At 34.5% G+C, this 22,691-nt stretch overlaps 2 protein-coding genes across 13 annotated transcripts; both read right to left on the reverse strand.

Moving 5' to 3' along the window:
* Positions 1 to 1,976: 1,976 nt before the first annotated feature.
* On the reverse strand, positions 1,977 to 10,028 carry LOC129294285 (ACT domain-containing protein ACR3-like). 8 transcript variants are annotated; one of them, XM_054932519.1, is made up of 9 exons: positions 9,772 to 10,028; positions 6,263 to 6,347; positions 5,846 to 5,891; positions 5,157 to 5,271; positions 4,589 to 4,656; positions 3,744 to 4,358; positions 3,234 to 3,338; positions 2,851 to 2,874; positions 1,977 to 2,531 (listed from the first exon to the last, which is right to left on the reverse strand). In XM_054932519.1, exons 2-9 carry the CDS (start codon positions 6,331 to 6,333, stop codon positions 2,211 to 2,213), a joined length of 1,365 nt encoding a protein of 454 aa, XP_054788494.1. In that variant the 5' UTR covers positions 6,334 to 6,347; positions 9,772 to 10,028; the 3' UTR covers positions 1,977 to 2,210. The 8 variants fall into 8 exon arrangements, 6 of the variants coding, with proteins under 6 accessions (XP_054788494.1, XP_054788495.1, XP_054788493.1 ...); XM_054932520.1 differs by having other exon boundaries at positions 6,263 to 6,375; XM_054932518.1 differs by lacking the exon at positions 9,772 to 10,028 and adding an exon at positions 6,501 to 8,528 and having other exon boundaries at positions 6,263 to 6,375.
* Positions 10,029 to 13,633: 3,605 nt separating this feature from the next.
* LOC129294756 (proline-rich receptor-like protein kinase PERK8) lies at positions 13,634 to 21,777 on the reverse strand. 5 transcript variants are annotated; one of them, XM_054933234.1, is made up of 12 exons: positions 21,084 to 21,777; positions 20,726 to 20,877; positions 20,072 to 20,169; positions 19,044 to 19,375; positions 18,318 to 18,770; positions 18,048 to 18,238; positions 17,252 to 17,328; positions 16,953 to 17,097; positions 16,597 to 16,746; positions 15,898 to 15,982; positions 14,030 to 14,061; positions 13,634 to 13,765 (listed from the first exon to the last, which is right to left on the reverse strand). In XM_054933234.1, the coding sequence occupies exons 1-10, from the start codon at positions 21,253 to 21,255 to the stop codon at positions 15,905 to 15,907; spliced, it is 1,848 nt and encodes a 615-aa protein (XP_054789209.1). In that variant the 5' UTR covers positions 21,256 to 21,777; the 3' UTR covers positions 13,634 to 13,765; positions 14,030 to 14,061; positions 15,898 to 15,904. The 5 variants fall into 5 exon arrangements, with proteins under 5 accessions (XP_054789209.1, XP_054789208.1, XP_054789210.1 ...); XM_054933233.1 differs by lacking the exons at positions 13,634 to 13,765; positions 14,030 to 14,061 and adding an exon at positions 14,999 to 15,503; XM_054933235.1 differs by lacking the exons at positions 13,634 to 13,765; positions 14,030 to 14,061 and having other exon boundaries at positions 15,622 to 15,982; positions 20,741 to 20,877.
* Between the last annotated feature and the right edge of the window lie 914 nt (positions 21,778 to 22,691).

Here is a 22,691-nt window from a genome sequence, read left to right on the forward strand (position 1 = left end):
ATACTTATTCTAATTTCTAACACTGCTCTTCCATCCTTGTTATTTTATCTCCCTATTTAATGTCTCACAAATAATGTTTGAAAGATATTTTTAAAGATTTATACATGTATTTTGAAAAATTCTAAAATTTATTTGATAAATTTTATTTGTGTAAATAATTTTTGTCTAAATATATCTTATAAACTGAAGCTGACAAGGCATAATAGTAAACACTAAAACTGAATTCGTATTCATTACTGTAATAAGCATTGAAACTGACATCTGTTTGCACCGCGTCACGCACTTACTAATCGGGAAGAGGACACAATAATACGGGTAATTAACGAGGGGCTCAAAGAAGTCCTATACATAAACTCCTACATGCACTATGTATGATAACCTCTCGTCAATGTCTATTCAGTGTTCCCCAGGCCCTTAGGTTTTAACTCCCTGCTTCAATTAGCCAGCAAGTGGGATGCGAATTTGGCACTTGTTGTGTCCTATCAATATTAATTGTTTGGAGAATCTTCCGGACAAATCCAGAACACAACAAAACAAAATATGTATTCCTCCAATCTTTTTTATAAATCATTTTTATCAATCTTATTAATCACAACGCCAAAAAAGTGCAAAAGATAAAAGTGTGCAGAATTTTAAATATACACTTATATAATAAATTTAAAAAATAATGTCATGTTATTTTTTTTCATGTATGATAATTTTAAAAATAATTTTTAAAGATTACCTAAAAAATTGCACTGTGAGTTTGTAACTTATAAATGAAATTAAATATATTTTTAAAAAGTGATTTATAAATAAGATTGGAAGGTGTGTGCATGTCTATATACATACATTGCTGTGTCCATCCCTCCTCCTCCTGCCATCCTTCCAGCTCAGACTTTTTAACCTTTTCTGTTTATAAAATTCGTAGTTTTCCCAAATAGCCAAATATCAAATATGCAGCTTTGTCAACGTGGAGGCTGCAGAAGTAAAGATGATGCAAAAGCAAAAAGAAGAGGTAAGTTTAGGTTTCGAAGAACGAAGGTCTCAAAATTTTGGACTCTTAAAATAGTTTTTCAGAACTATCATCATTCAGAACAAGTTTTGACAAGTGAAGCTTTCGTGTCAATTTGTGTGCAAGTTGACAAGAAGCAAGTAGGACGAAATGTGAGTGTGGCAGAGCCCATTATTAATCAAAATAATACACAAAAAGATCGCCTTCAAATCAACTTTATAGCAAATGATCTGGTAGAAACCAAGCATGGCAAAGATTCTAAAAAGCTAGATGCAACAAGCTTCATGGGTAATCAAAGGGTCATTCATAACCTCAATTTAGGAGCCAAGATAAACACATGAGCAACAAAGAGACCAACACTTCAGATGGCCACATCTCAAATTAGTGCTTATTAGACTTGCTATATACATGCAACTGTCACGTTTTTCAACGCCCTCCTTTTAGGTATGTAGATTTCTTAATCACTAATTTAACGTAATTTTTTTTCTTTAACATCATGGTATTGTATTAAAGAATAATAGGAAAAAAGAAAGAAAAGGATGTATTTTCAACTTTTCTTCCGGCCTGGGAACTAAATATTTGATATGCAAGATTTCTTGCGCTGTGGGACTAATTGGGAAGGGGGGGGGGGGGAGGACATCCGGTTTTATATCAAATTCATTTGCTTGGTATTTCCGCCCGTTAACTGTCTTCACTTGCGTTCAAATCAGTATCATCCGGTTGTGACCTCAAACGTGTTCGATTGCACATTTTCTTTAGTCTTTGCTATTGTCTGCAAAAATCCCTTAATTGAAGGAACTTCCTAAGTCTCTAATCTACAGTGTCATCGCCTTCGATTCACCAATGCACTTTTTATGTGCTTAATTTTGCTTATTATGACAGTTCTTCCGGTTCTTGTAATGCCGGACGGTATAATTTGTTCGTCTGTTGCATGTTCTACGTGGTGGAAAGGCAAGACACGAGTACACTGTACACGTCATGTTTTAATATTTGTTCGTGTTATTTTTCTCGGCTATCTTTCCATTGATGCACCAGATGTTAAAACAAGGGTCTAGGAGACATACGAAGAAACAGTAATGGATGAAAGGTGGGCAAGGTTTGGAGGACGGTTTAAGTTACAAAGCAAAGGTGAAAGGTCTGATAGAAAGTGCCAAAGGACAGCACATCAGCTTTATTCTTATTTACATAATGACGTGCCTTCTTCCCAAAAAATTCTTCAAGACAAGAATCTTTCCAGCAAGTTCCCAAAGAAGAATCCTGTTTTGGCCCATCCTCGGGTCTCGGGAGTCTCGGCATCGGTTGCTACTCTCTTCACCTTGACCATCATTGTCTGCCCAATCTCTTTGCGAAGTGCTTCAACAATCTTCATGTCCACTGGATTTCCAGAAGCATCTCTCACGTAGAACACATTCAGTGCTTGCTCTCCGATGGTAGATACAGCTGCCCTACAAACTGTCAAGCCATTCTCTCGGAGAATCCTAGTCACTTCAGATAGTAACCCCACTCTATCCTTTGCACACAGCTCAAGGCTCACACCCTGCGTCCACGACCATAAATCACAGAATCAATGCCAAAATCTTGCGTTTCTTAAGAATCAAATGAAGTGGACTTTAATCTGCTGAGCCAGCATATGATATGACTGATAATCAACTGATCAATTTATTACTTGCAAATAACAGAAGAAGCTTTCCTCCTCCTGCATTTTTTCATTTGAAGGTTATAGGGATGTGGATGATATTACATGGAGCATATAGATTCTTAAGCTCTATTGAAGGCAAAAGACCACTGCCACTGATTAGTGGATATGATGGTCAGATACAATCTGAGTGGAATCTAGCCCCATGTATCTGTCGTACCATTGCAACAATACAAGTAGATAGCTGCAGATCCAAAACGCATCAAATTCGGTTAAACTCAGAAAGCTTTCTGCTGTAAGTAGAAGACAAGAAATCATCCCTAAGGAAGATATAGGAAAAGAAAATGGACGGGGGAATAAAGATGGAGTCAGAAGAAAGTCTTGGGACCCGGGGGAAATTCATGCCAAGGGGGTAACAGAAATCAGTAGCTTAGACAGTTTAAGAAATTGATGATCATTAGTGAATGCATAAGAAAGCCAAGTTCCTTAGTAAAGCATGGTGAGACTTACTCGAGAGCTCGTTTCATCCCGAGGACTCGTTTTTTATTTTCTTTTTTCGAAAGGGTCACAGAAGAACTTAGAAATCAATTTTAAACACAATACCTCGCTTACTCTTCTCTGAATAGCAGCTTCAATGCATTTAATAACCCTCTCTTTCTCTGCTTCAGTATCAAGCGTACATCCATCCATGTGCCGAATGAAGTACTCCTAATACACACACAGTTCAGGCTTCAGACAGCACTACTAAAAAGAAAAAATCTCGTGTTCTATCACACCTTAAATGACGCTTTGCATTTAACGTGGCATAAGGATCAGGTGAATGAAGCAAATTAAAATAATAATTCAATTGAGAAAACCAGATGTGGACTCGAGTTAAGAAATTAAGTAGCTTTCAAGGATCAAGACATTAGTTTTAAGATCAAAGAAAAATAATTTATGTTCTTACTTAGGCCTGTTGACGTTTGAAGGGGTAAATCCTCTAGAGACAATTTAAATTTCCTCTGCTTTTCGGAAAATTTTCAAAACAGAAACAAATTCTGTTGGCAAAGTGTGCCAATGCGTAAGGAGTAAACTTACAGAATGGAGTTCTGCAAATAAGACAATGTGGTATACCTGGGATGCATGAGGGCCATCCGATGAGATTGTGGCATGGAAAACAACATATTGCATGTCAGTAAGAGTGCAAACAATGTCAAACATCAGTTTTGCCCGATCCTTACAGCTGACACTAACCACTGAATACCCTTTTTCCTCACAACGTTCTATTGATATTTTTGGCCTAAAACAAGGTGGATAATCCACGTCGGCCATTACTCCAGTACATTCATAGTCCCGATCAGCAAACAACATTTGGTGGAGTCTTCTATCCATATGGGTGAAACCCATAGAGAAACTGGTGCGAGCCACTTTCTCATCATTCTCACATCCACGTAAAATGTTTTTGAGCTGCTCCTCCATAAGAGATAATTTGTTTGGGTTATCAACAGCCCCGGTGGCAGCATCATTGACATAAAGAACACATGCTATGCGTCTATTATGAGTCCAAACTTCAGCCGCAATCACATTAAATTGGAGATTGGCAAGGACAGCTGAGATCTCAGACAAAAGACCAGGGCGATCTCTGCCTATGAGCTCAATAGCTGTGTGATCACCAATGGAGTGTACCCCAATCCGTTTGGCAGGCCAACTCTTTGCCCCATCTGTGCTCTGACCCTTGGGTCCTAGAGCCTATTATATTGGGCAAAAAAAGAAGTTCAATAGCTCTAAGTATTTGATAGGTGCAGTTTTAGCTCAATAGATGCCATTCTCTCTAACGAAAGGAATGCTATAATTTCTCACACAAAACTTTCTATTGTTTCAGCATTTTAAAAAATCGATAATGGAACTTGGCAGTAAAAGAGATACGATGCCTGATACCAGTAAGAATATCAGATATAGAGGAGAAAGAAGAATTATACCTTTTCTATGAAGTCAATGGTTTTGATGTCGGTAATCTTCTTTCCTTGCTGATCCGTCACATGAAAAACTGTATATTCCATTGATTGAACATCTTAAGTAAGGCGAGGGGTGCTCAGGCACACATCGACATGCACATAGTTGGATATTTAATGCGAGTGTGGGTGTGGGGTTTTAGTGCATGCGTGTGTGCTTGTGTGTATATGAAAATGTAGATATGGGCATGGCTTGGCTGTAAACTCACGTCAAATTCATGTATTTGTCTTGATGACAATTGCTAAGTACAAGTAGCTAAAAGTGCGCTTTACGTTCTCTATTTACTCGTCCTATGAGTAGTGAATATTGCATTATTTGTCACGGAGATGCAGAAGCAAACACAGAAAATACTTCATGGAAAACATCAAATTAGTCAATCAATATATCACAATGATGAATATAAAGCTGATAACAACCAATGTTATGGCTGATAGTTTACAGCTTTCAATGCGGACTATGACATGAATGGATAAAATATATTCATATATTCATTGTCAAAGCATTACAAAATTTCATTTTAGTTTAGAAACGTACCATCCATAAACCATCCACCATCTGAAGATATGTAAGCTTTGGTGATTATAAAGTCAAGGTCTGTTAGAATTTGCACCAGTTCCAGAAGAATTCCAGGTTTGTTAACGCTATCAACCTGCAATTTTTTGAAATGATAATCCATTAACAAATTAGAATAATATCACACCATCTGCATATTTCATCTCAAGATATTTAAATTAGTGAGCTTTATCAAGAAATGAGGAAGATGTGAGCCATGGTGATGTCAACCACGGAGGAGGGTATCAATGTATAACTTTGTTTCTCCTCTTCCCAGTCTATAGAGAACCTTACTCATAGACCTACTTCTATTGTTATTTTTTACTTTTGATAGGCATGGACCTACTTCTTTACTTGAGCCTTATTCATAGAGAAGGGAAGATGCCATAGCTAAGGAGCAGTTTACGCAAAAACACCAAGGCAATAAGGATTCTCATATCACAATAAATTTGGCCGAATCTTTTCCTTAGGCAATAGAATTCACTGAGGGTAGGTAAAATCTCATTTTTCATGTAAGATTAAATTAAATTCGGTATAAATGGGGAAAAAATTTTAGTGTTCAAGTAACTTCTGTAACTAAAGATCCTATGTTTGCTAAAAAGTCCGGCAGCCAGATGATGACTGACAATGGGGCCGTGAAAATTCATAACTATTATTTTGAGAAATTATACCTTGATCAGTGTACAATCATGGCAACTAGCATTATCCACAGAGACCCTGCGAAGTGCAAACAGAGTTTACCATCAACAAGTTACTTCTATTTGGGTTTTGAAAATTCCCAATATAAACCCAAATTCCTCATCAAGGTGCTTAATCCCTGACTCTTTAAGAATTGAGTGAGTCGGTGAATGATCACTTCCTTATAGTTGTGGGTTTTGGGTCTAGGGTTCTAATTGAATTAAAGCAAACTAACATTGTCAAATATATTTAGTTAATATTCATGAATTTTGATGCTAACGATTGCTTCAAGGCATACTAAAGCTACGTACGATTTATGGCCCCTTTCCTTTAATGCTTCATCCTGAAGAGGCCTTTTTAATTTGCCGCTCATAGAATAAAATAGCACATAAGAGGAAGTAACAACAAACCTTGGAGGATTGATTCTGTTGCTGAAGTTCTCATACTCAGGATCAAAATATGGCCAACAAACTGTCGCCATTTGAAGTTCAATATCTGCAGTCAACAAGTTGCCTTAATTTACCTGCACCAAGTAGAAAACTCTCGTCTGGTTAGCAATCATTACGATTTCGTACTAAAGTACTGGGATGTTCAAATACTATAGCTTATCCAAACCTAGCAGCTCCTACTAAGAATAAGTGTTGCTACCTGCTTTGCAGTTGTTTTACTCCAGATAAAAGAGTTCACGCCACAACGATATCGATGTATGCAAAGACGAAGCGAACAGTTAGACAATACAAAGGATCTTGATCCAAATGTTACTTTTTCATTTGGTTCTTTTGGTCCAAGGTTTTAAAATCATTTTAGCAGACAAAATTGCTGCACTAGACCATGGTAGAGACTACAGATTATCAACAGAGAAGACAAAAACAAACAAGTAAACTAATGTTTCACTGATCCCGTCAGTTGATATATCATAACACGGTATGATTTTAGTGACTATTTCTATTTTCAATTTTTTTTTTTTTGGTTGTTGTGGGTGTCAATCATTCAAGTGGCCAATGCTTAAGCTTAAAGCACTAGTCAAATTATGGTGCCAATGCAGAATCTGCTTCCTCTCTGGACCACTGACCGAGATTTTAAGAATAAGGTATATTGAACGCGCCGTGTCCAGTCGATTAGGAAATACGGAGAGAGAGAGAGAGAGAGAGAGAGAGAGAGAGAATAAAGATTAAAGAATGCCCAAAGAATCACGGCATAATCGATGAAAGGAGACGTTTTCGGTGTAAAATTCAAAGGGATACGCAAAACCCATTAGAACCTTAGAACAAATGAAAACTTTTTCCCATCGAACGGTTTTATTTATCTGGGTACGTGGGTGCTAGCCGTATCTTCTATGCGTCTAGATCTAAATATTGGATCATTTCATGATGATATCATCATATATCAAATGGATATTTTTACTAGAAGAATAACATTTAAAGTTCTCTCAGAAAAAAAATTATTATAATACGAATCTATTACCTTTTATATTAAATATTATCTCGTGAAAACATATGTGTATACACTGTTGTTGAGTATTGCAATTTTTTTTTAGAAGGTCTTAAATGTCGTTTTCCCTCTCTCTCTATATTATTTCTACCCAGTCAATTCCATGGAGGCAGCAAGATTCGAACAAACACGAGTTGTATTCAGTAGTTACTAATTGCATTAATATATTTTTAGCAACTGAACCTACATGAGTTTTTGGGGAGAAAAAAAAATTTAAAGAACACTGTTAAATAATATGTGGCCGGTGGTCTCGTGCAGTTGGACCAAAAAAGCAGGGACGACAATAGAACTTCCCTGCTCACTGGTAAAAAAGCAGCAAACACTCAACGCGCGCCGCAAGAATCTCCAACAACCCAAAAAAAAGAAAAAGAAACCAAAAAAGACCTGAGTGTGCCGTGAATCATCATGATATCAAATTCAAACAGAACACTCATTTTCTTTCACTTTCCTTCCGTGGTTTTCTTTTTTTATCTTCATACAACTTTCCGTGGTTGTCTTCTGTTCTGTTTTTTAGATTTTTCAGAAGATCATGTCTTCGTGTCTTTAACCATTACACAAAGGCACTTCCATGTGACCAACGGCTTCGGTTAAAAAAAAAAAAAAATCATCAACAACAATCATAAAGATCTGGTAAAATAGCAATACTTGCTCAGGCAAAACAAAATCTCTAAAATATTTAAAAAAAAAAAGATTTTAGGCCGTTTTCCTTGTTGTGGGAAAATAACAACGAAAAAGAAGATAAAGAAACATTTCACGATCATCAACATTTGGGAATAAAATTGGAAATGGAATTGTAGAATGATGATAGCTACAAACCCATAGTGGTGATGAGGATAGTTAGCTAGCTCACTAATTTTGTGCATAAAATGATAATGACGGTGGTTAACTGGGAAGACAATAGCAGCAGTAGATAACTAGATATTGTAAACAGAAAATATGAGAGATGTATGGGCGAGGTGCTCTTAGTTTGCCCAAAAGAAGGAGCTTTTATGTATTAACACTGAATAAAAAAAATAACGGTCTTTGCTCAGGCAGTTAGGCTTAAAAATAAAAATAAAAAAATAAAAAAAAACAACGTCAACGATAACGGCTCTTTGCTTAGTTCATTTGATATTTTTTAACTGAGGTGTCATTTCCTCGTATTTGTGAGCTAAAATTAGAGCGGACAATTCATTCAAGTTTGAGCCCGTCCAAAAAATTAAAATAGATTTAACTATGTAAGTTTTTTAAAACAATATGCCTTAAGCTGGCCTCAATAAATTCAATTGTTAAAATCTTTATCTATATATAAAGAGTTGATAATTTTGTCCAAATCTAACGGACCAACCTTAACTTGCTGAAAAAATTATGACTAAACTTGATTATATGAATTTTTTTAAAAGGGTAGAATATTTTAAATCTTATCCCAAATAAATTCAATTCGAATTGAGCCTGATCTAAATTACCGGCTCTAACTAAAATCTCAAATGAATTCAAGTAAACATGATTTGTTAAAAAACCTATTCGAATTATTAAATACTCGTTGAAGGATAAAAATTTCATTTCAAGATCAAGAAAATGACCACATATACAAGGTGATTGCTGAGAGTGAATTTTTGCAAAAAATTATAAGATTTAAAGGCACATATTAAATAATTCTAAAATTTTCTAATAAAAAATAAATTAAAATTTTATTATTGAACTCCTCAAAATATGAAGAAATACTGCCTAATTTAGATTTACTACATTCTTTTTCTTAGAAAAATCCTCTCCTCTTCTTCTTTTTTTTACCAACCTTAAAAAAATCATGTTGATAATTAGATTTACAGTGTCAAAGGCTCAAAGCCACTTGTTTGGAAACATAAAACATGTACTCCTAAATGAGATTGCAAGCCTTCCCTTGGAATCGCTTTGCGCCCAAATAGACACAAGTCAACGGCAAACTAATTAAGAACAAGAATTATGAGAGACGCATGATACTCAAGAAAGTAGAAACCAAAGAAGAAGCGAGGACTGAAGGCGAACCGCAAACCTTCAAATATCAGATTATTAGATACAAGAAATCTAAATCCATAAAAAGTGAATGCCGCGCGGTTTCAAGGGGAAACTGCATTTTCATTCCGTTCCAGTGATATATATGTATTTTCTTTTCTTTTGGTGGGGGGGGGGGGGGAGGAGATTGAGCAAAAGATAAAGATTACAGCTCCTCGGCCTCCGAACCAGAACAGAACTTTGTTCGAACGGAACGAAAACAAAAAAGCGCGGAATGAAACTCGTCAGTCATCAGGATAAAACAAAATGAATCCATGGAAGCGAAGAATTTGCTTGACGTGGAAAGACGGGCACGAGGTCATGTTGAAAGTGAAGTATGAGATTACGGAAGAATCGTGGCCAATCCTAACCAGAACCCAATCGCAATTCACAAAGAAGATAGAGAGGAAGCACGTACCTTAATTCAGAAGAGTAAGGGTGAAAAGATCATCCAGGATTCCAACACATCAATCTCTCACATGCTGGGAACAGAGCGCAGACAGACCTGGATGCGTGTTTATATAGAGAACACGCACAGAGAGCGATGGAAATATCAGAGGAAAAAACAGAGCGCTTTACCACAAGCAGCCTGTTCCGCCCTGCTTTCGACGTTGGAATACCACTCAACACATCTCTCTCTCTCTCTCTCTCTCTCTCTCTCTAAGGAATAAATGCCGAATGGAACAATGGAGGGGTGAAATGGCCTGGCGAGGAAGGGCGGAGCCTTTCAATATTTAAAATTATTTAAATTTAAATGAAAAAATCACGATAAAATTTTCAAAATATATAAATAAATCTCTCAAAATATTATAATTATACTGAAAGTTTTAAAAATTTTTATATTAATAAATTTTAAAATAAAAAAATAATTTTATTCTTATTAAAAATGATATATTACAATAATAATTTTTTAAAAGAATAAATTTTTATTTTATAATCATAAAAGTTAAATAAAATTATAACTTATCAAATATAGTTTTTGTTATTAAAAATAAGTTATTAAAAAAATTTTAATCATAATTTTTATTTAAAAATAATAAATTTTATTTAAAAAATTAAAAAAATTGAATAAAAAATTACAATTCATGAATAAAAATAAAATAATATTTTTAATTTAAATTTTATTGATATATAAGTCTCTAGATATTTTAATAAAATTATATAGAATTATTTATATAATTTAGAAGAGTTTATCATTATTTTTCACATTTAAATTATGTCATTCTCAATTGTTAATTTAATTTGTTGGTGCTTGTTTAACAGCATGACCTTTTGTGAGAGGTTTGGGGATGACCTAAATGCCACTATGGCATAAGAATAGAGGCTATATGGTTTATGATAGAGCACATAGATACTATAAAGAAATGGATGAATGTGATATGAGTCGGCGGTCCGCCCTCAGTGGGCGGAAAGTGGCGCGTGATGATGTGAACAGCCCAAGTTGGAGTGGAGGGGTGACGTGGCGGGAGGTGAGGTGAGTGCCGGAGGCTGGCAGCGTCCGTGATAATGACCAAGCGTCAAGGGAGAGCGTGAGTGTACTCACGCCGTTTGTTGTCCAGTCCTCATGGGCAAAGGAGGCATGAGGGAGCGGCGTGGTAGGGCCGTTCTCTTGGCTGTCATCGTCTCGCTCTTCCTTTGGGCTGGGATGGCATGCAGCATGCGGGCGCTGGGCTGCATTATCCTGAAATGACCACAATGTCCCTCCACACTTTATGAAATCATGTGGCTTGCACTTCTTCCTGGAATTTTCAATTTCCCCCAATGCTTACGCACGCACGCTCTAATCACTTCGCACGGATAGATTAATTTGTGGACAGGAGCGGTAGTTTCACCTAATGTTCCTGTCTCGGTCTGCGAAGGTGGATTCCTTGGCCCATGTAATTTCTGTGCCTTTTGTCTTTATTAATTACGTAAATGTATTTATTTCAAATAAGAGATGGATGCTGGCTTGGCTTGAAGAGGGAAGAGCATGAAAGAAACTCGCTATTTGTGAGCTCCCTTTATGGCAGTTCTCCTCAAATGAACGTATCATCTTTATTCAAAAATCAATTAGCTAATAGCATTCAGGATGGAATTAATGAGCATGATTAGTCATGAACTGCTTTAGAGTACACGTCACTTGAAGACCAAGCATCAGTGGCTTAAATTAAATGTGGAGTGCTTCAACGCACGATGAATTTACAAATGGTCATCAACTCCATTTCGAGAGGTTGAGACTTGAGACTCCCTCTAAATTCATTGCCACCCATCATGTATAGTCGCGTTCGGTGTCAATGCTTATCATCACCCTATTCTTTTAGATTAAAAATCTAGGTAATCCAAATTTATAGATTTTTTTATTTTATTTATTATAAAACATTAAAAATTAAAATTTTTATAAATCTACTTTATCATCAATCTAAACAATACAAATTTAATTTAAATTTTTTAATTTGATGCTAAATTTTTGAAAAATATATATATAAGTTTCATGAAGTAGACTTATTTAAAAATTTACAGTTATTTTATTAATAATTTACTACTATCACTTCAATTTTTTACAATCATAACTTTAATTTTTTATATTAAATATTTAAACATTTTAATTATAGGACATATAAAGTCATGGCTGTAAAAAATTAAAGTAATAATTATAAATTAATGATGAAATAGTTGTAAGTAATTGGTGTTAAACTTTGTTAGTAATGTATAATTAGTTAAACTAATATATATGTGAAGTTATAGTTGTAAAAAATTGAAATAATGGTCATAAATGATAGAGTAGTTATAAATAATTAGTATTAAACTTTTTAACAATGCATAATTGGTTTAACTATTATATATGTGAAGTTATTATTGTAAAAAATTAAAGTGATAGTTGTAAATTACTGATAAAGTAATTGTAAATTATTTAATTGATATGATATATTTTTATTAAGACATTATTATCTTTTGACCCCAATTTCATATTTCACTCAAGTCTCAAAGGACTTGATTGTAATTTTTAAATTTTTAAATTTATTTGTAAATAAGTATGTTCCATAGGATCTATAAGTAATTTTTTTTAATTTTTTATAATTTTTATAAATTAACTATTCAAATATATTATGCACGGTCTAAAATTTTTATTTTAATAAATATAATATTAAAATATAAAGATAAATATAATATTTAAAGTGAAAATTTAAAAAGCTTTAAGCAGAAGTCAAAATTTTAAAATTTCAAAATTTTAAATTTAAACTATCCATATTTTGAATAGTTAATTAATAAAAATTATAAAAATATTTAATATTAAATTACAGGATTTAAATTAAATTTGTATTGTAAAAATTGATTATAAGATATATTTATTAAATTTGTATATTTTTATGTTAATAAATATAGAATAAAAATAAAACATAAAATTTATAAATCTGGTCCAAATTAAATATGGCCTGTCGAGCAGCATGTTAGCACTGAAACCGAACGCCGCATAATCATATCGTCTTCCTCTTAGTTTGGCCGTGGGCAAGTTCAGATCAAGATCTCTGGCCGTCAAAAAACTCAAGTGCAACACATGTGATGTCACATCCTGTCCCATGCATGAGTGATGCTACAGTACTTCAAATTAACAACCCAACCAATCACTTTGCATTTACAGTACTTTCTTTTTATTGTTAGGAGAAAAAACAAAAACTTTTTCCTGCATCAGGTATTAACTGAACTCGACTGCCAAGTTCCTCACCTCATCAGTTATAAATGTAATCACTATGGCTTCACGCCACATTGCCAGGATTGTGGTTTCCAAACATGAAAATTAATTAATTAATTATAATTTATATAATTGATTATTAAAATTTTCAAAAATTAATTTTAAATATTACAAGAAAAATTTTTTTTTATGATTTTTTAAAAATAACCTGTCATACTACACATTTTTACAATTCAATTTGTTAAACATCACAATAATTTTTCATTAATTTAAATAGTAGTAATTTCAAGAAACATTAATGATTATTCACTTTAAAAAAATCAATAATTAATTGTAAACTCGTCACCATTTTTTTCTTCTCCAGTTTCCATGACTCGCACCAAGTTGCTAAATAGTAGTGTAATATATTACTCATTCCTATCAGCAAGGGAACAAGTGGTGGGGCTCAACTTGCTCTTCGCTTTCTTTAGGCAATGAAGACATTGACACTCCAAAAGCAAGGCGGTCTTACGAATAATATTGATTAACGAGAAGAGGTCATTGTGCGTTGAATTAATGGGCGAGTTGCTTTCCACTTGCACATCCTCTGTGTTTCTGATAAAGATTCCATCACATTTGTACTAATTACACACACACACACAACACATCATTGGATGCCCCTTCCATCCCACCCAACATTAACAATTCAACTTCCCAAATACTCACATTTCCTCATTTATATTTCTTCGGAACAATCATCTAACTGCAGAAAACATAGGCGAATAAATCAGAACCAAAAAAAAATGGCATTGATGGACACATTTGCTTCTAAAATTTTTTTTGAGGTGCAATTGATATTTTTAAGTGTTTAAAAGTATAATAATGCCCTTAATTTTTTTTTTAGAGTGGTACAATATTTTTTTAAATTAATAAGAAGTAAAAAACGTTGACTGTTAGTTGACTTTTATATGATGTGACATTTAACCCATAATTTTTTTTTTTAAGGAAAAGTTTTGATCTTCCCCACCTTGTGCTTGCTAAATTATGCACTCCTTGTGCCTGCATACATAGCCAACAAATCAAGAACTCGCAAATGAAGCCAGAAAGGAGTTCAAAGAGGCTCGCTCTGATATTCTTCAACAATTGAACTACAATATCCAACAAATCAAGAAACAACATCCAAAAAATCAAGAAAGCAGTGAAGAGGGGGGAAACAATAGTGGTCTATTTTCTTCAAAGACCTCGGTCAATAAACAATAGTACATACCCAACAAATCAAAAACCCAGAAACAATGAAATTAGAAAATGATGAGCATATTGCCTTGTGAAATCAAAAATGATGAAATATGAAATCGAACCATATTGCTTCAGAGAGGGGCGGGGGCAAGGTGAGATTGGGAAGAAAAAGAAAACAAAGGCGGGCTTTAGAGAGGAAGAGAGGGGCGATGACGAAGTGAGATTGAGGAGGAGGAGGAGGAGGAGGTGGAGAAGAAGATCTGAGTAGGCAACAACAGAAATGATATCACAGTCAATGGATTCTAGAAAATTGGAAGAAGAATAATAATAAACTGGTGATGATTCTGTGGAGTTGTAGTGTTATGGAAATCCAGTAGAGCAATAAATGGCTAAAATAAACAATTTTACAGTTAGCATTGTCAGTCACGCTAGGTTAGGTCAAAATTGCTGTGCTTTAATTACATTAGGGAGAATACAATGCCTAAAAATACTTAAGAATACCACTTGCACCTTAAGAAAAACTATGAGAACGAATTTGCACTTTAACCTAAAAAAATTACACATACAATAATCATTCGTTAATATTTACATATTATCACTTTTAATTAATTCAATTTACGAATTTCTCATAACATGAATTTAATACAGTACAGCGACAAAATTATTAATGACTGAGATTAGGCAATAGAATTTAAAAGGGAAGTAAAATTGTGATAGCAATTGGACATGAAAAGAAAGCGAGTCATGGAGGGTGAAAACTGAAAACTGAAAAAGCACTGTGTAGTAGCTGGGGAAAGCAAAAGTGGAGCTATCACATGACATGGATTTCAATCTCTCTTGCTCCCCACATTTGGGAAGCTAAGACTTTCCAATATCCAGCCAGCGTCCAAAGTTCAGTTCGTTCCATAATCCTAACAATAGCTTACCACATAAAAACCCTGTAGCAGTGCTTGTGTATCTTGTCATGTCAACACTGTTTTTCTGGATGGAAATGGTATTGATATTGATTTGGTATCAGCAAATGCAATTATTCAATGAAACAAACCGCATATAAGGATCTCAATCTCATTTGCGAACCTTGATTAACTGTAATAAAGGGGAGGACGGGATAAAAGGGAAGAGGCTACCACACTTTTAATGGTTCAGCCAACAAATCCATATTCTGTCCCCATCTTCAGAATCTCCTAATAATTGATTTTCCACAACTGTCATTATTCTTTCTCTAGCTATCATCAACTAGCAGTGACCACTGTTGTCTGGTCCAACTTCACAGAATGTTGATGAGCATAAATAGACTATGGTTAACAAATGCTCCCTCCACTTAAGATATAGTTAAACTGTAAGATAAGGTCACTCAGAAAAATAAACAACTATATTCAAAATATTAAAAAATTAAAAAAAATAAATAAGTCGTACAATCAGAATGAGCTCAAAATGGTTTATTATAATAGATTGAGACAATCCATACTCCATTCCATTCATTATCGGGGCAAACTTTCTGCAACTATAGTTTCAACTCTGTGAAAACTCCCTTGCCAAAACGTGGGAGAAGGCGAAGTGGATCGCAAAAACGACGAAGAAAATAGTAATATAATCGTAATATGCTCCTTAAAAGTCAACACTTTCTTCACCTTTTTCCTACTCTATTTGGATACGAACCTTTTCTTCAGTGATGGTAATTAGGCACGAACTGATCTGCCAGGGCATGGAAGTGGTTATTTTCTCCTTCAAGAAGGCGAACAACCTGAAGTGACAAGCTATTCATTGGAATGAAGCTCCGTATAAAGAAAAATTGAAGCAGTAAAAGCAGATACTTGGATACACCAGGGATGGCAGTTATTTCTTTGTTAGTAACATGGTCTTATCTCCAATGCTATTGTGCATGCATGTCCATGTAAAACTCTATGCGTGCACTTAATGTCTCATTTATCTTAAAGCGGTATCCAAATGTGTTGTATATATTAGTTTTTGGGAACCCAAGATCCCTCATCTTATAATGAAAATTTAAAATCATTCCAGATTCCCAAGATGTTTGATGCCTATGACAAGAATTTCGTGCATACATTTCTTAATTGGAGCGCGTATAGGATCGTAGAGATCTCCAGACATTTTAGTTTCTAATGTTGATTGACTGTAGAGACATGATATTTTACGAACCCCTAATCTGATGTTTGATCTAGCAAACATTAGAAGCCATTGATAACATGCTTCGCAGATAAACCCCAATTCCGCCTGAAACTAAGGACTCTAACTATCTGCTCATGTTCAAAATTTGGGTAGCGACTTATAAATCATATTGACGAATTCTACCACAAGACTATACAAAATTGAAATCCGTAGCACTGAATTTCCAGTTACCTCTGCCATTGATGGTCGCATCTCAGGCTTTCTTTGCACACAGAAGTATGCTGCTTTTGCCATAAGGTGTAGTTCATACGTGTCATATGACTCCCCAAGTCGTGGGTCAATGAGTTCTGGTAAAGCCAACTTCTCAATCAATATCTCGGCCTGAAATTTCCAAGTATTATAACTTCACCAAGGTTATTAGGTTGTAAGGTAAGAAAGGAGCAGGACCTTGCTTCATGCTTGCAGCACTTGTTAAATTTTTAAAAAGGTCCAACTGCAAACAGCTCTGGCCATTTGGGCAAGTGATTCCTTATAAATTTTATAAAATATGATAATCATCTAAAGAAACAAATGATAGATGAACATACCCATTGTCTGAGAGATGGTTGTTCAGGATTACTGGACATGCCCACCTTGCGTCCTGATATTAGTTGTAACAGAACAACACCATAAGCATACACATCTGTCCCCACAGAAACAACGCCCTCTTCAGCATACTCAGGAGCAAGGTATCTACATGAACAAAAAGTAGGTTCGTGATTGCTGGTTTTTGAACTTGGAATAGAAAAATACATGATTTGGCCTGCTAGCAATGTAATCTTCACACCAAGTCCTCATCCTAATGCGAATAGTTTTTTTTTTTTTTTAAGAAAAAAAAAGTCCTCACCCTGATGTGCCCATTATCCTTGTTTGCATAGTCTCATCGCCACCAGTCTTCCATTTGGCAAGCCCAAAGTCACCTAGCTGCAATTAGAAGACGCCGCAAGTTGAAATCAACAATCCTCTATTGAGATCAACCAATTTCTAAAAGATAATCAATCTTATCGTTTCTTAAATTAACTTGGTCAACCAAACATTTATTCCTCTGGAAAGTTAGAGTCAATTTCCCATATGGGTTCCAACAAAATTAATGAGAGCTCTTGATCCTATTAACTTGCAAATGCAAAGAAACACTCCCATAAAGCTACCAGTGTTGAGAAACCTATCTAGTTAGTTGAAGTGGAGTAGGGTTTGGGAGTTGGGAGGGGAAGGGAAGAAATCTAAAATGATTTGTTTGTTTTACGTGTTCCCCATGCAGTACAGTAAAACTTAGACGTAACGATATGTTCTGTCATACTCATAGCTGGCGAAAAGGAAGGACAGCTGCTGTCCTTTATCAGTCAAACCCTTGTAAGGGGAGTAAGTATTGGAATATTAAGAATGGCATTAAATCATCTATCGAACCAATGGCTGCTAGCCTCCAGTGGAAAGACGCTGAGAGACATGCTTTTTTTAACAAGTTTTGTAACTTATCCATCAAGCTTTGCAATTAGATAGATCACATGCAATAAGAAACTCAGGACTTCCGGGTTACTATGATCACTAAAAATCAAGTTTTATAATGAACTCTAGATGATCTAATGTTCTATAGAAGTGGATGACATTGGTATAACAAGTTGCCGGAAAAGAGAACAAAATTTTACCATGGGAACAAAATCATGAGTAAGAAGTATATTGCTTGGCCGCATATCCCGATGAATAATGGGCCCCCCGCGGCATTCTTCATGGAGAAAGCGCAATCCTTTTGCAGTTCCAATAGCAATAGCATATCTTTGGGGCCACTTGAGAACTTCAGCATCTTTGTCTGCAAATTTGTTTCCTGGATTCTCAGATTCTAAATCTTCAGGTGGATATACAGTCATGCGATGGTAAGAAATACAAATGATACTGCCAACAAACTTCTACATACTTACCAAATAAATGCCAGTCAAGTGACTTGTTGCAAATATATTCATATACCAAAATATTTTGCCTTTCTTTGCAACAGTAACCCAGCAGCATCACTATATTCTTGTGCCGAGCAAAACTCAAGACATAAACCTCAGAATGAAATTCAGAAAAGCCCTGGCTGCTTTCTTCTTTTCTTACCTTTGCAGCAATTTGCTGTCCATCTCTAAGGATACCCTTGTATACGTGACCATAACCACCTTCACCCAGTAAGTTATCCTTTGAAAAATCATTTGTTGCAATCAGTATGTCAGAATAGCTGAACCCCATCGATTCCTTAGCATACAATTCAGTCCTCATCCCACAACCAGCACAAAGAATTGGTGCATCTGATGATCTTGGTATAAAGCCATATTTGCTTTGCTTTTGGAAAATCTGAGAAGTAAGGGGATGTTTATATTCTCCCTTGATGCTTAGACCTGGCAAAAAATTGTATTGATATTCATTTCAATCTGAAGTTCATTCATTTTGTCTTGTATAGTTTTGACTCATGGCCCAGAGAATAAAAAAACAGGAAGGTCATTTTGTGTCATGAGTTCAATCATCAGAGAGAAGCCATTAACAAATTATCAGTTCCTAACATGGTGAATCGGTAGATGGTACTGCAGCAAGAAATGCTTATGCACAGGAAGCATAGAAATGGTAAGGCAGATTAAAAATATATGAAAAAAATGTTAGACAGGCCCCCTAACCTGATTTAGAAGACGACCCAGGATCTGATGGGAAGAGATGTTCATGTGATGCAAATGAGTGCTTTGTACTGTTCCTAAATGTGTCTGTGTTGTCAGAAAAAACCATGGATAAGGGACAGCTTTTGAAAGAGGAGATAGAATGCCCAATGTCTGCAATACTTTGACAATCCGATAGAGAAACAAATTTAGACAAAGAATAAGCAAGCTTGTTTTCTGTGACATCTGTTTCAAGTGATTGATGAGATCTCCAGATATCCACAAATAAGTCATCCTTAATCAATGCAACCTTGCATGGTATCCTGTTAAGAAATCTTGAGTCCCGTCGAAGGTGCCTGTTCCAATTTTCCAGTTACACTTGAAATCAGTACAGCACAAGAAAACAACCGAAGCCATAGAGCTGTACATAATGATTCTGAGTTCATTCATATACGAGATTGAGGCTTGTTGTTCTTGATAAAGATGACGTTAAAAACCAGAATTCATCTATTGCCAATGTTTTTAGAAGAGATAGCAGCGAGTCCAGGTTTGTGTAAAAGTAAAATCACTTGCTCTAGGAACTGATATTTCCAACAAAAAAAAGTTCAGAAATATCGAAGGAAAAAAAGTCTTACGAAGCTCAGCAGGGAAAAGGCTTCCATATACCTTAGGGGTGAGGACTATAGCAGAAGCCAATGATTTAGTCATTTAGACCATTTGGGGAGATTCATTTTGTATATAAATTCAAAATTACAAAATTATATGATAACGTAAATTTCTTTGTTAGAATTAGCTTCAAGGTCATTTCTGTAGAATTTCCCCCTCTCTTTTTTTAACCATCATAGAATTTCCCTATCTGAAAAGGCAACAATTTTATTATTATTTTTTTTAACAAAGCAACTGGTGACTGCTAGATATGCCCACTGCCACATTATGCATAAACGCAATTTAAATATTCTCCTAAAATAAGAGGCAACGTCCTTGGTAGACAATCACAAATCTCATCAGGCAAAAGATCATAAAGGTATTTTTGAGTGTTGAGAAAGCAATACCTATCGAGTACAATCCAAACTGCATTATAGCATGCAACCTCTTGCATTATAACCTGTCTGATTGGAAAACCCGCTGTAACTTTGACTTCAATGCTGATCTGGGGATAAATTTAAATGAATGAAGAACAACTTAGATTGTTAATAAAAGCATAATTAAAAATATGCACTCCCTCGTTCTATTTCATGGCAAGTTTTTTGGCAAAATCGTGAAAAACTATTGAGGTTAATTAATTACAGTATGAAATCTTACCATTCAAACTTTAAAAAATGAAAGATAATTCTTTATCAAAAAAAATAAAATAAAAATGAAAGATAATTTGTAAAACACTTTCAATCATTTCAAATATTAAAAAAAATTAATTTTTTTCTTAATATTATAAAAAAATGAGATATACTTTCATTTTTACCGTTGACTTTAAATCATGATATAATTCTATTAAATATTTTCATGTTAATTAAGAAAGGGTAAAATTATAAAAATAGTTTAATTATTATAGAACATCTTACATTCTAAACAAAAAATTATTTTTAAAAGGTGCCTTATAAATAAAAAAGGAAGGAGTATTAATAAATCATTGCTTTTCTCAAAACATTATATGTTGTTGAACATCCAAAAAAAAAAAACTCTTGTAAAATGGGACGGGAAAATAACACATTAAAGTTCAATACGCCTGCATTTTCCCAATCTTCATAAATCGGCGCAAGCATATTTGCATATGAATAAAGTTTCTTGCCAACTGCTTCATCCATTGCACGAAAGTTTGTGCCAGCAAAAGACTCGGGGCATGGTAGTGTCTGATACCCCACTGTTAATTAAAAAAAAAAAGGAAAAAGAAAATCAAGTTCAAATGTTGAGACGTCTATACAAACCAGTATAAACATCACAAATCTTTTGACAGGGTAGTAAATAGTAAAATATGAAATACAAGTTGTTAGCTGGAAAAGAAAAACAGACCAAGGTTTAGAAATAATTTCTCAAGATCAAATTGATTGAGCAATGATGAGTACTTACTGGGGTGTGGCACCTTATGCAAGACGCCGAGCACGAGCAATCTGTAACCTGCTTGTAGAATGCCATGGGTACTTCGTACGTGATCAAGAATGGACTTGATCTCATGCTCACTGCTATCTTTGGTGGCATCGCATGCAAGGATGACATATGAGGTTGAAGGAGGGCTCCCCATTGAGCGAACCAAAAAAGGAGTCTTCAAAGCAAAAGCATATTTGCTCCAAATTATTTTGGTCTCGCACCTTTGATGAGGACCAAGTTTGAAGCTTATATTTTGATACGAGTTGAGGTGTTGTGGATTAGCAAAGAAGCTTCCACATCCCTTATCCGAATTGCTATACCGACGACAAAGTTCGACTGATACAAGAATAATATTCCGCGGAATATTCTTTTAAAAGAGGAAAAAATGGCGGGAGATTTGCCGTCTTCAACAGTGATAATAGGAAGAGTACGAGGAACTCGAAGACAGGGATGGTTTCGAGAGCGGACATGCTCCCAGAGATCCCAGATTCTCTTATTTTTCAATTCTCAACATTGAACGATTCGTTTTCAATCAACCGTTGCTCCCGCGCAAGCTCCCATCAACACCTCTCTGTTTCTTTAATTTGATGTCGCGTTAAACGCTCCACCGCCTCTGAATTCTGTAAGTCTGAACTGAACTTTCATCAAGGAGCGTTAATTGAACAGGTCTGACCGAATGTTGAAATACCTGTATACATCCTCCGTTCATGCTACTGACACATTAATGAATAATGTTTATTTAATGAATAAAAATAATAATAATAAACGAAAAATTTGAACAATAATTATTAGGTGAAACAAATTACAGATATTATAAAAATTTGGCAATTCTCGATAAATTAATTAAATAGAAATAGAAATTAATATTAAGTGTTGAAAAATCAAACAAATCAATTGATGCATTATACGACAGGCGAGTGCACTTGTGTGTGATATTTTGAAAATAAAGATGATAAAGCATAAATTTATACTGTTACGTATCAAATATATTAAATTATGCATTTAAATTAAATTTAATATTTAAGTATGTGACCACAAAAAGTACTCCCTCTGTTTCCCAATTATAAGGTAATTTGATATAATATTACACATACTAACAAAGTTCAAAAATAATAATATTTTACAAATTTATTTTTCAAAACAAAAATATAATGAAATTTTTCCACACATAGCTCATAAGACTACATAAAAAAAATAGCTTATTATTTTTTAAATTTTAAAAATAACCTTTTTAATATTTAGTTGATGTATAATTTATAAAACTATCTTTTTGAAATTACAATACTCTGCTTTTGTAAATACCAAAACAGGCTCAAAGCACGAGAAATTAGGTGAATGAGAGAGACAATCAAAAGTCACAGTCACATCAAAAGATATAAATAGATCAAACTTAAAAATAAAAAAAATATAATAATGTGAGTGAGTCACAATTACAAAATAAGAGACAAATGTGAAATAAAAGATATCAACAATACTTAACAAGTGAATTAGCAACCATTGCATATGACTCAAAACTCAATTTAAGAATCAAATAGTGGATTTGATTACCTATTTCTACTTGCAACATATTGAAAAAACAACTTAAAAGAC

Source organism: Prosopis cineraria, unplaced genomic scaffold (genome assembly GCF_029017545.1).
Source record: "Prosopis cineraria cultivar Desert tree isolate PC_DT_omini unplaced genomic scaffold, ASM2901754v1 PC15, whole genome shotgun sequence".
Classification (NCBI taxonomy): Eukaryota; Viridiplantae; Streptophyta; class Magnoliopsida; order Fabales; family Fabaceae; genus Prosopis; species Prosopis cineraria.